At 42.6% G+C, this 12,131-nt stretch overlaps 1 protein-coding gene and 1 long non-coding RNA gene across 2 annotated transcripts; one reads left to right on the plus strand and one right to left on the minus strand.

The window, feature by feature from the left end:
• Positions 1–267: 267 nt before the first annotated feature.
• Positions 268–1,406, plus strand: LOC123973154. The gene is made up of 2 exons (XR_006825546.1): positions 268–579; positions 1,130–1,406. It is a non-coding gene; the product is annotated as an uncharacterized LOC123973154 (long non-coding RNA).
• An 8,284-nt stretch (positions 1,407–9,690) lies between these two features.
• Positions 9,691–12,124, minus strand: LOC123972193 (zona pellucida sperm-binding protein 4-like). The gene is made up of 8 exons (XM_046051495.1): positions 11,822–12,124; positions 11,525–11,712; positions 11,140–11,237; positions 10,894–11,051; positions 10,619–10,811; positions 10,388–10,535; positions 10,223–10,298; positions 9,691–9,861 (listed from the first exon to the last, which is right to left on the minus strand). The coding sequence occupies exons 1-8, from the start codon at positions 12,093–12,095 to the stop codon at positions 9,746–9,748; spliced, it is 1,251 nt and encodes a 416-aa protein (XP_045907451.1). The 5' UTR covers positions 12,096–12,124; the 3' UTR covers positions 9,691–9,745.
• Positions 12,125–12,131: the final 7 nt, after the last annotated feature.

The following is a 12,131-nucleotide window of genomic DNA, read 5'->3' on the forward strand; positions in this document are numbered from 1 at the left end:
ATTGACAGAGCCATATATCCGCCTACCACAAACCTCGCCCTTGTGAATTACTCAAAATAATTGATCAATCCAGTGATGACTCAAATCGGGAGCAAAGGACAGTTGAGTCTTTTAGAAATTCCACGCAAGAGTGCGCGCGCGCGCGCACACACACACACACACACACACACACACACACACACACAAACCATCATCAAGTCTAGTACAGGCCTAACTCCAGAGAGAGACAGCAGCACAGTGAGAGTGGAGGAGGGAGGCGGTGTTTTGCAGTCAAACCGCACCAGCGCTGCTGCGAGACGAAAGCCAGCTCTCATCTGGCACATGCACGCACGCACACACATACACACGCACACACACACACACGCGCGCGCTTTGCATCGTGCAGGGGGTCTCGTGATAAGAAACCTGTTACACACTACACATGTGATGGCGTGCAGCGGCGACGAGTCCTCCGCCTCCGCCGATTAATCAACGGGCGATCTTGCACTCCTGTCTGGGGTCGGGCGTCTTAATGAGGATATTGCGACAATGGTGAAGGACAAGGCCGAAAACCGGACGCTTCAGTATCAGCAAACTTTGGTGAGTTTCAGATGAGGTCATAGATTATGTTTTCCGTCATGTAGGGGTTTCGTGGGTGCCGGTGCAGGACGGAGACACAGCTGCCGGTTGTGTCCTGTATGTGGCTAAACAGGAGGAAACTATGTGCTGCCTTTTATTGAATATTCCTTTACAAAAAAGATCCACATAAAATAGTCTTTATTGGCTGATTTTATAGTATTTTTGTCTGCTTCCCCTCTAGTTGCTGCTATAGCATGTTATTCAGTATCCCCTCCCTGCCCTCCATTCATTCACCTTGATCCACAGGTGTTGCATCACTCTCAACCTGTGTCTGCCCCACTGTCATAATTAATTCTTATCAATTTAGATTTCACCAAACCATGTCAGATTAATTTGTTCTGCTTGAAGAAATGCATGTATGGCTATCTCTGATCACTTTATGTATGGCCGGATGGGTCATTATTAAGATGTTAATATCCTTGAAAACTAAGATTAGAGCCTCCCTCTGCTTACTGAGCTCTAATGTATTTTGCTCACGTCCCGGGCCTTATCTCTTCTATTTCTCCTGCAGATCTTGTCCCTCCTCGTGCCCCGTCATCTATTCCTCTGTCATCTTCCCCTGAGCTGTTTGCTAGAGCGGCCCCTTCTACTTATGAACCAAAAGTGGAGTGTTTCTGAATATTAATTGCCTCATGCACCAGTTTTCCTCACTCACGTTGTTGCAGGACTGACAGTGAAACCCCGGAGCACTTCACACAGGAGTATCTATATTCAGATAAAGGGACAGACAGACAGAGAGACAGAGGCAGGCAGTCAAACCAGCAGATTAAAGTGTCCTTCCACCCCAATTTGTGTGTCTGTTTGTCTGAACTCATCTTTTGTCTTCCTTTTCTCTCTTTGTGTCCGTGCAATATTTTATTTTCACATGTGCATGCTCTGTCAGTCAGTCCGTCTTCCTGCGGCTATGTAGGGCCCAAGTGGTACAGATGTGTTTTTCTGCTCTTGTTGGTGTAAAGATCGATGCCGTGCTCTGTGTCTCAGTGTAAAGATCAATAGTAATGTAAAATGGCAGTTGGAGTCGTGGAGGAGTGGAACGTGCTGTCTGCCCCCTCCCTCTCCTCTGACCATATAGTGCTCAGATCAATGGCTTTATAATTCAGTCCCTGCATACCAGTTCTTTACCCAAAAATAGATGCATGTCTGTGTGTGTGTGTATGTGTTTTTCTGCACATGCAAGCGATTGTGCAGCTTGTGTCCTGATACTCTCTAAGTACAAAGTGGCAGCACAATTCATCAAGCGCCACCCCTCCAGTGAAACAAAGCATCTGTGTTTTCCTTCTTAGAAACCTGGATGACATGTAGAGATAGATATTAACACCAAACTTAACTCAAAAATGCTCATGCCTGTAGCTGCAGTCTAAAATGTTAACAAAAGGACCCTCTCTGTTTTATTGTTTGCCATCAGCAAAGATTCAGAGGATTTTCAGTCATGTGGTTGCTTGAGTTTTGGCAGCAGAGAACCACTGGTGCCATATAGCAGGACTGAGCAGATGACATGCGCAGAAGATAGAGAAAAATACAGATCAGTCTGATAACTTCTCCAGGAGGAAGCAACACAGAAATGTTATCTCCCCACTCACAGATATACTTTAAAAATAGCATTTTCCCTCAAGTATCTATACATTTCTGGCAATAATGTTTTTTATAGAATCAGCAACCGATTGACTGGAGTGTTTACCAAGACAATGGAACAAAAAGAACCCTTTAATTTATAGCTCCTGTTTGCGCACAATGAGCTTTGCTGTGACAATCCATTAAGATAAAATGTGATGGGTATGATAAACGTATCATATAAATGAGCTAACGACTGAATAACTGATATAATCACATTGCAAATGGACATGATTACATTTCCATCTGTGCGAAATGAACCCCAAAGAAAACAATGAATCGATTTGTAAATGACATCCATTCATAGATCGTGAACAGCAGCACTGATGCTGTATATTCAGCCACTGCACCAAACAGATTCCTTAGAAAACATTTCACAATCCCCACTCACCTCTCTGAACTCATTATCCAAAGGGAATAGTAAAGCAGAGCGTAAACAAGCTATTTATAACTATCAGGAATTTCATAAATAAAGCAACGTGTGGAAACTCTTTATTTTAGGCAGCAGCTGCTGTTTCCTGGGTCCTGTATGGAGATGCATGAGAGATCCTTTGAGCAGTGACTGACAGTTGGAAAGCAACCAGGGTCTGGTGCATGGGTCACTGGCTCCCACAACTGCTGTCAGGTGTGGTGCATGCTGGGACGGCAGGCACTGGTTATCTGCCTCCCCGGCGTCTCGTGGGATGGAGGAATGGAGCAGGTAGAGTGGAGAAGAGGCAGGTCGGGGACTGAACAGGAAAGAGACGGAGACAGACGTTGTGGTGTTGACTCGGTGTCCAAGTGTTGCAGCCTTCCATCTGAAGCTTTTTCAAAGGCTTTATTCGGGGGTGTGGGAGGTCTGGATGTGTCATAGGGTTTGTGTGTTTGCATGTGTTTTCTCTTTTCAGAAGCGTGGGCAAGTTTGCTCCATAGGCCTTGTGCATTTAGTTTTTGTGCGCGCGTGTGTGTGTGTAGGTGGGTGGGTATGTACTGGACCTACGCACATGTACCTGCCCACACATACAGTATGTGCTTAAATGAGTGGGTGGGAAGCCTCTGTCGGAGCAGATGTTAGAAACTGCATGTTCGTGTCCTTCCAGCAGCAGGAGGCTTGACGATTTGGCTACTGCAGGGATCAAAGTCATGATCCACCTGAAGAAGAAAAGCTGCTACCCCACACCTCCCCTCACCACACCCTGTCCCCCTGCCACAGGGCACTGCAGCACCGCGGAAACGATATATACACAGTACGCAAGCTGCCGGTCTTTCTCAATGTATGCATGCACTGACACACACACCACACCACTGAAAAGATCCAATTCTCACTCTCTTTTTTTCTCTTGCCATACCTCCGTGGTTGATACATTTTTAAAGAAATGCTACTGCAACAAATATGTATGTAAAAATATGCATATAGTGGTGCAGGAGAAGAAAACAGTTTTATATTCCCTCACAGAGACAAAGAATTGTCAACCACTAAAACATTTTAAATTATATTATTATAATAATATTTATTTGTACCTACTTCTACACACTGAATACTAGGGTATACATTTTTAGTATGTAGGATGGAAACAATTGCATGTACTGTAGTTTGCACTGTGCAGCACTGGGACACAGATTGTCTCTGTGAGAAAGCACTCTGTCTGCAGAAAACCGGACTGTGAGATCTGTTGCCTCTCTCTTCTCTTTTGTTTTGTGTTAGGTGTAAAGTGTCACAGACCAGTTGGGTTGGTAAATATGAGCATGCTGTTTGCATCCATCGCATTTAAGGATTTCTGGGGTTTTGAAATGAGATTCTGTTTCCCAGCATCTCGTTGCTGTTTGGGGCAGCTAATACAAGAAGTTTCCTTGAGCTTTACGAAGAAAACGCAAGATATTTGAATAGAATCTGACTATCATACAAATCTCTGTGTGTCTCAGCATCTTTCTCTCCCTCAGTTGCTATTGTGCGCGCACACACACACACACACACACACACACACACACACACACACACACACACATATAGCACTGTCTCTTCGGGGGGGTCTGGTTCCTCATAGTCAGCATTCTGTCCATTCTCTCACACAGAGGCTGGCTTGAGGCCAGTTCGGATCCTGTCACTTCCAAATAGTGCTGTTACCTGCATGCCACCGAACAGGCCAATGCAGACGGAAAAGATCTTTCTCATTTCATTTGACTGTTAAAATAGACCACGCTCACTTTTCTATAAAAGGTGCATTCACCAACCGAAGAGCTTGACACAGCTGCCAATTAGAAAATAAAATAATATACTTGTACACTCTGCTATAAATCCCCATAGAGGATGTAGGGCCTAATAATTTGTCATAACAAATTAGTGTATGAATAAATAAGTAGTATTGTGTGAAATAAACAGCAGTGGAAAAAGTATCGAGATAATTTATTTAAGTAGAAGTATTCCTTATGCAGAATGTCCCTTTTTAGTGTTATATATTACATTATTGTCCTATTATTACTGACTATTAGAATTTTAGATGCCTTAACATGTAAGCAGTAATTTAATGCTGTAGTTAGTTGATGTGGAGATCATTATAACTACTTTATATACTGTTGGGTAGTTTATTGCATCATATTTGATTACATTTTAAATAAAATCTAGTCCACAAAATGGCAAAAAAATTGTCACAAATGCTCATCACAAATTCCCAGAGCTACTTTGTTTCGTCCAATCAGCAAGTCCAAAAAACCCAAAGATACATAGGACAAGGAAAATCAGAAAATTCTGCCATTTGGTGAAGTATCCTTGAGCAAGATGCTGTTGACCCTAATTGCTTCTAATGGATGGTGCTGCCATTGGTGTGTGAGTGTGTGTGTGTGTGTGTGTGTGTGTGTTTGTGTGTGTGTGTGTGTGATGGGTGAAGCACTGTAGATAAAAGCACTATATATTGAAATGTAGTGGAGTATAGAAGTATAGAAATATCACTGAGCATAAAATGGAAATACTGTAGTACCTCAAGATTGTGCTTTGTTCGATGAAATTAGAGTACTTAAAAAGTAGAAACCATTTTGCCCGTTCTTTACAAGCTGTGTGCATTACGTTCACAAAACCATAGACAGACCTTTCAGCATCTTTTATTTTCCTGTTCTGACTCCTGCTAATACTGGTCTTATCTCTGTGTGTGAGTGTCATGATGTACGCAAGACAAGCAGTTCCCCCCTCAAGCCTTTTTGTGACAAGAAGCTTGAGCTGTCAGTCTCTCTGACATCGCCCCCCCCCCCCCCCCCCCCCCCCCCCCCCCCCCGCCCCCCCACACACGCAACCCTGCCCCATCATTTCTGTTGCTTTTTACTTACATGATCAGTGTGTGTGTGTGTTAGTGTATTTTCACTTGTCTTTGTTTCACACGTGTGCACAGGTCTGCTCAACAGCGTCAAGGTTTTACATGTTTATCTCACTGTCTGTGTGTGTGTGCAAGTTCTGACTCATAGGTAACAATTCCAAAAGCAGCCTCCGCTACCTATATTAATGCAAATGTAGACAGCGGGATGAGTCAAATTTGTCACTTCCTCCTCTAATTCAATTTTCTTGTCCCTGGAGGGTTCAGGGCTCAGATTAGCCTGAGTGCTTTAGTCCTCCTGTTAGTCCCCTGCTCTCATCAATACACACTCAGTGTGCGTTTAACTAATCACAGCGCTGCAACAGTATGTTAGCGTTTAAGGGTCTAAAACATCCATCTTTCTCTCTCCGCAGTGATGAGTCCCTTTCACTGCCACACACAGCAAAACAGAAGAGATTAAAATCATCTTATGAATATGTATTAACTAAAAGCAGCAAAGATGAAAGTTTTAGACGTCCAAGCCTTCATCGTTAAGAGTGTCAAATATTTGTCCTTGCCGTCTCCTCACAATGAATAAATTATCCTGCAGGACTTTAGGAATTGCTGAATAATAAAGAACCATTTGTCTCATCTGTTGTGCAACTCTTGCACATGGTCTGACTTAGAAAGGTGGCAAACTGAGTGATGTAGCAGTAAAGTGGGGGTCTTAGGCAGTAGAAAGTTGGTGGACATGTGTTGAATGTAATTGCTGTATAGCTGGCAATGAGGTGTTGGTCCCTTGTTAGTACGTAGAAGTGGTGGGAAAGATAACCAGCCTGATACAGGATTTTTGAGGCAGATATTGATACCGATATTTTGCAACGATGTATCAGTCGATAGTACTTTAAATATTCTGTAAGCACATAACATGAACAAACTATCTTGTTATGGATCCATGCGATACATACTGAGCGGGATATTTTACGGTTGCAAAATCAAGTTGTCAGTGCTTTCTAGTGCTTTCTGGTCTAGCTCTAGTGGGCAATATGGATACAGTCTTGTATTATGGTATTTAATATCATGATATCTATATGATACAGTAGATTTTCTGGAGACACTTTTGAGCTGAAGGTAATCCTCTAAATACACATCCTTACTGTTTTAAATGTACTTGTGTTGTGGGGTGAATGTTTTGTGAAATATTGTTTCTGTCTATTTGGTCATTGCCTCTTATTGCCATAACATCTGGACTGAGCAAAGTGTAAAAGAGTCTCAGGCGGTAGTTTTTCACCAGATGCAGAAGTGTTATTTAATTATCTAAGTGGCAACTATGATAATTATTCTTCAGATACGGAGATATTATGATGTGAGGAAAGATTGATTGATTGACCAGGTGATTCACCCTATCACAGTCAGCAATGATAGCTGTTGCTTGCTCGTCCCTCAACTCCACTCAGGCTTCCTCTCCTTTTTATTCACATTTTCAGCCTATGATTGTCCATTTGAATTAGTTAGATAAATGTGTTGCATTATCTTTCCGTTTTGGAAACCCATTTATTTGTGGTTAACACAATTTATTCCCTTGTAAAAACAATTTAGCACCACACTGGAACACTACCCTCTGTAGGCATCCCGGTCTAAGAAAAAACAGTCACTAGCAACCTGTGGGAGGCAGGAGTTGAACTGGTGTAGAGGGTTGTAATGTGGGAGGTAAACTGACTAATGTAGATACAGAAGTTGGTCACATGGGAGGTAAACTGGTTACAGATAACAGCTCATTTAACCCACAAGTTCCCACCTGCTGCTCTCCCAGGGGGCCGTGCTCCAGGTGGCTAGTGATTGCTTTCACACAGGCCAAAGAAAAAAACGCTAACAGGCCTCGTTTATGCTCCTAGTGGACGTTTGTCTGGTGCTAGTGGTGGGCTTTTGTGTGGGTGTCTCAAAAATGTGTTTGCCAACCCACAAGATTCAGTAAGAAAGTTGAAATTCAGTGTAGCTATGAATAGTTTTTAATTTCCCAGTGTCGTGATAAAATGTTGACCAGTTATCCAACCAGGAAAACCAGAATAGTGTCAGTCACTTTTATGCATTGCTTCATTGATCTTCCAGACCTTTAGAAGTTGACAGATGTGGGTCATTTAATTTAGGAAATACTAACACAGCTATAATGATTCTCTTGATGAAGAAGAAGTGGAACTGCTTTCTGAATGGTCGCCATTTGGGGGTCTTCAGATTCCTTTTTAGCATTTTGGTATCTAATTTGGCCGTTCTATTTTTAAAATTAAGATTACAGGGGGTCTTGCAGAGGGTTTCAGTACATTCACAAACAAATCTTTAACACCAAATCTTGAAAGTGAACTGACTGCATTGAATCACGTTAACACCAAATCAGTAGCTTTTGGCAGTGTGGTGACTGAGTGCACAGTTGACCATTTGTTGTTTTTTAAAAGCTTAATGAAAGGCTGTAAAAGCCACATAAACAATCATGTGATAAAGGTTGCATGAATGATACTGATGTACTGAAGTGCATTTGAACAATGGTGCGGCTAACTGTAGACTAACTATAGTCAATTACTACGAATGTTTGAGCTGAACAAAATGATTCAAATCAGCAAAGTGATCGTTTTTACACCTCTAGCGTCCTGGTGGCCTAATGGTGAAGACGCTTATCATATAAACACAATGTCCCTGATTCTCGCTGGGGACCTTTGTTGCATGATGTCTTTCCCCTCATTTCCTGTTTGTACCTCAAAAGGTCGCTTTCCAAGGCAAAATGCCAAAAATTCTCTTTAAAAAAAATATAATTACTAGACATTAATTACAAAATTACATTGTTCCACATTTGAATGCCTTACCAAGTTCCAGAAATGATGCTGACCACTGACGGTTGTTAAAAGCCTCACAAAGCTGGAATACTATGCGTTTCATTGCTGCTCAAAGACCCAACAGAATCCAATGCATTAATAGCTCGGAAGAAATACAGATAAGGTTCGAAAGCAAACATTGCCATGATTAGAATTTCACAATGTTGAATTTGTTTTAATTCTCCTATTGTATTTAAGTAAGAATAAAAGTAGCCAAGATCTGGAGTCTTATTAAAGGTTCAAGGTACATTTTGCCATTCTACAATGAAATGTAAGTTGAAGCTCACTTCACGCTACAACACAGAACATACTGTATATTCAAATAGACATCTGTTTTCGGACATTGAGTTTTATAAAATATAATGGCTGTAAAGAGCCCGGTATTGCATGAATTGTATCCCCCCCCCCCACTGACTTATGTGCTTAATTTCCCCAATATTTAAAATGCAATTGACTGCATCTCCTCTGTATCCAGTTTGCTTTGATAGCATTTTAAACCAGTGGCAAAGCATGTTTACATTTCACTACACTGACATGTTTATGCATGTCCACACAGCGGCTGTTAGTGTTTGGCATCTTGCACCTATTGGCTGAATCCACTGGGATTTTGCCTTGTGGCTTATGAGGCAGTGCCTCATCTCTCTGAATGAAGTATAAGCTGCATCTTGCTCAAATGCTTCCCAGCAGGTTGGAGGGAGATGAGCATCCTGACAGCAAGGCTCTTTGCTCTCCAATCAGACCAAACCTATACAGCTGCTCTGCTTTCCCTCTGCACCTCCTGTTCATGGAGCAGAAAGAGAGAGTCTGGAGGAAGCGTGATGCCCATCTCAATGAGGGAAGGGGGTGGAGGAGTTGGAGTGGGACACAAAAGGGAGGTGGTGCGCAGCAGAGGAGAGATTTTGCAAGTTTTAGCATACAGAGAAACCTAGAGGAATTGTTATAAAAAATTAAAGTATAAGGGGGAGAAGAAAGGAACAGTGATTCTCATCTTCATGTGGCATGCTATGAAGAGATCAGCATTTGTGAAGGAAGGTAGAAGGATTATGTTCATGCCAAACCAGTACTGGGAAACTGGGGTTACTAGTTAACGTTTCTCTAGTACAACTTCTCAGTTACAGGAAAACTCATTTTCACAGGTCATACCGAGTATGTCTTACTGCTGTACTATAGTCACACCAGATAAGTATAGACTTGCAGCGAGATATGTAGTTGTAATGCAGCCTCTTTCTCAGCACAAATCAGGTAGAGTTGGGTTGAATTACTTGCCCGACTACACGGCCTCTACTTCAGCAAAAAAAGTGTAGCAAGTGACCTTCAAACAGCAATTAAGACAAGAGTGTAAGCAGGGGCTTTTATTAAAAGTCATAGCCAGATATGGCTGCCAGTGTATAGTCATCTCTTTAAGTTGGCACTGGAAGCAAATGTAAGCCTCTGCTCAGTCAGGATCACCTCTTTGCTCGAGACTAGAGCCCTCTGACTTGAGGAAACTTTCCTCACTGCAGCTCTTCCTGCAAGAGAATGGTGAAAACAGAAATCTGTCACCTTGAATACAAGTTTTTAAATCTGACAAGTGTATCCATTTGTCAAGCAAAAATTCTTTGGTTCAAGGTCCTCTAATGTGAGGATTGGCTTCCCATTTGGCTGTGGAAACGTTATGACGCACAAATCCAACTTTGCCTCTTAATACCATTTCAGCATATCTGCAGATAAAGATTCCCAACAGCTGATTTGGCAGTCTGCCATGGCTTAATGAAGTTTATAAACTAAACACCAATTATGTCATGGGCATTTTGCCATTTATTGGAATTTTAGATTAAATTTAAAAAAAAAACTTGCAACCAGTTCAGTTACATTTAAGGAGCTACTCACGTTGCCGGCGACATGGCTGTTCACAAGAGTTTGTGCTGCTGGTATAACACACTGCCGTAGCACAATGGATGAAAATCTGGAAATATAAAGTTTCCAACTTGCTTATTTGGTCATTGAAACTACAGTTAGGATCGTCACTTAATATACCAGTAGTGAATAATGTACCGCATCTTTCTGAGTAGTAAAGGTGTTTTGATCCACAAACGTGAACATTTTAATGATGAAACGCTTGTAGTGCGTTGGATAACGAAGCCCTGAGGAGCCGTCCACTGGCACAACAGTGGTTAAGTAGCGGTCATCATTGTAGGAACACCTGAATCAACAAGAGCTCGTGTTTAAACACAATTTTTACACAAGCAAGTAGTTAAGTCCATCACTGAATGTGTTTTTATATACCCATCAACCAGAAGGTCCCACTGTGGCAGGCTGTAAGGATTAGGGGTGGATGTGGCCCAGCAGTGCTCCAGGTTCAGGATGATTTTTGGGTCAGACCTATCCAGGGCTTTCACCTCAACGTAGATGGGTTCCCTCAGCACTTTGGTGATTGGGTAGTCTTCTGGAGTGTAGAAGGAGTTATACGCTGCCTTTTCTGCAATCAATATAGTGTAGTTTTAGTATACAGCAGTGATTCTGCACCAGCTGGCATTGTTTAAGGCTCCTGTACCACTCACCCGCCACACATCCCTTTGTGTGACACTGTCCGTTGCCCAGTTTCAGCTCCACCCTGAGGGGTCCTGCAGCGGCGACCAGCATAGGAGGAGGAACATCCTTCACCTCCATGATGAGAGCCTCCACAGCTCTGCCAGAATACCGACACTGGAACAATAGCCTGTTTGGAGAGAGCAGAGGACTTTACAGCTCAGGAAAACTCAGTGGGTCACAAAAGCAGTAAGGAGATTGATTTTAGACAGACTTACTCAAAATGGCTGTCTCTTGTGATTGAACCTCTGGGTCCAATTCCCACTTCATATGAGGAAGACATGTGGTTCTCATATACCACATAATCCTCTTCCTCCTACAGGTGGAAAGAGTGTGTTATACCACTGAAACAAAATTGAAGAGGATTTGTTGTTTATGATGCAAGAACACAGCAAATATTCTGTTTTAAGCTTCTTAAATGAGAGTTTGCTTATTTTTCCAGGTTTAAGTAATTGAAAGTTGGATTTTAGGGATTTGGACCATTGGTAATCAAACAATTTGAAGTCATCTTGGGGAAGCCTGTGCAGGGCATTTTCTAGAATGAGTTATTTAGGCAAAGACTTAAAGTTGTCACATGGCTAAGGCAAATACTGCATCAACCACCTTGATTGTAGTGCCACATGCCGTGACAGGGAACTGAAAGATTGTAAAAGCAGAGGTGGCATCAGCAGCAGCACAGGAGTTGTCGTTCGTTTCTAGCAGGCTGACTGAACCCACATCTATGTGGGGCACCGTGGCATCTCGAGCCACGACCACCACAAACTGGCCATCCCTGGTACACTGCACAGTCACTGGGTGAGAAGAAAATGTATGAAATTCTGTTGCAGTAGTTGATATTTTGCACCACCATGTAGCATTTGGATTAGAGGCACTAGAGACTACACATGAGACCATAGATACCTGCTTTCCCATAGTAGCAGTGCCGCCCTACAAAGCAGCAGTTTATGTTTTCACACTGCTCAGCGGTGATATCTTGGGTCCCACACTGGATTTTCTCATCCTCCTCCACCTGGCACTTATCAGAGGGAACTGCAGGTGGAGGAAAGTTTGACAGTTGCTGCGAAGGAAGAGGAGGTTTCATCGGAGGTAGCGTCCAGTGAGGCAGGGCAGTAACTTCACAAGCCAAACCAACAAGCAGAACCACCACACCAAACAGACACTGAACAGGCTCCATTATGGTATTAGTAACTACACACTGGCCAAAAATGCT

Source organism: Micropterus dolomieu, linkage group LG06 (genome assembly GCF_021292245.1).
Source record: "Micropterus dolomieu isolate WLL.071019.BEF.003 ecotype Adirondacks linkage group LG06, ASM2129224v1, whole genome shotgun sequence".
NCBI classification, from domain to species: domain Eukaryota; kingdom Metazoa; phylum Chordata; class Actinopteri; order Centrarchiformes; family Centrarchidae; genus Micropterus; species Micropterus dolomieu.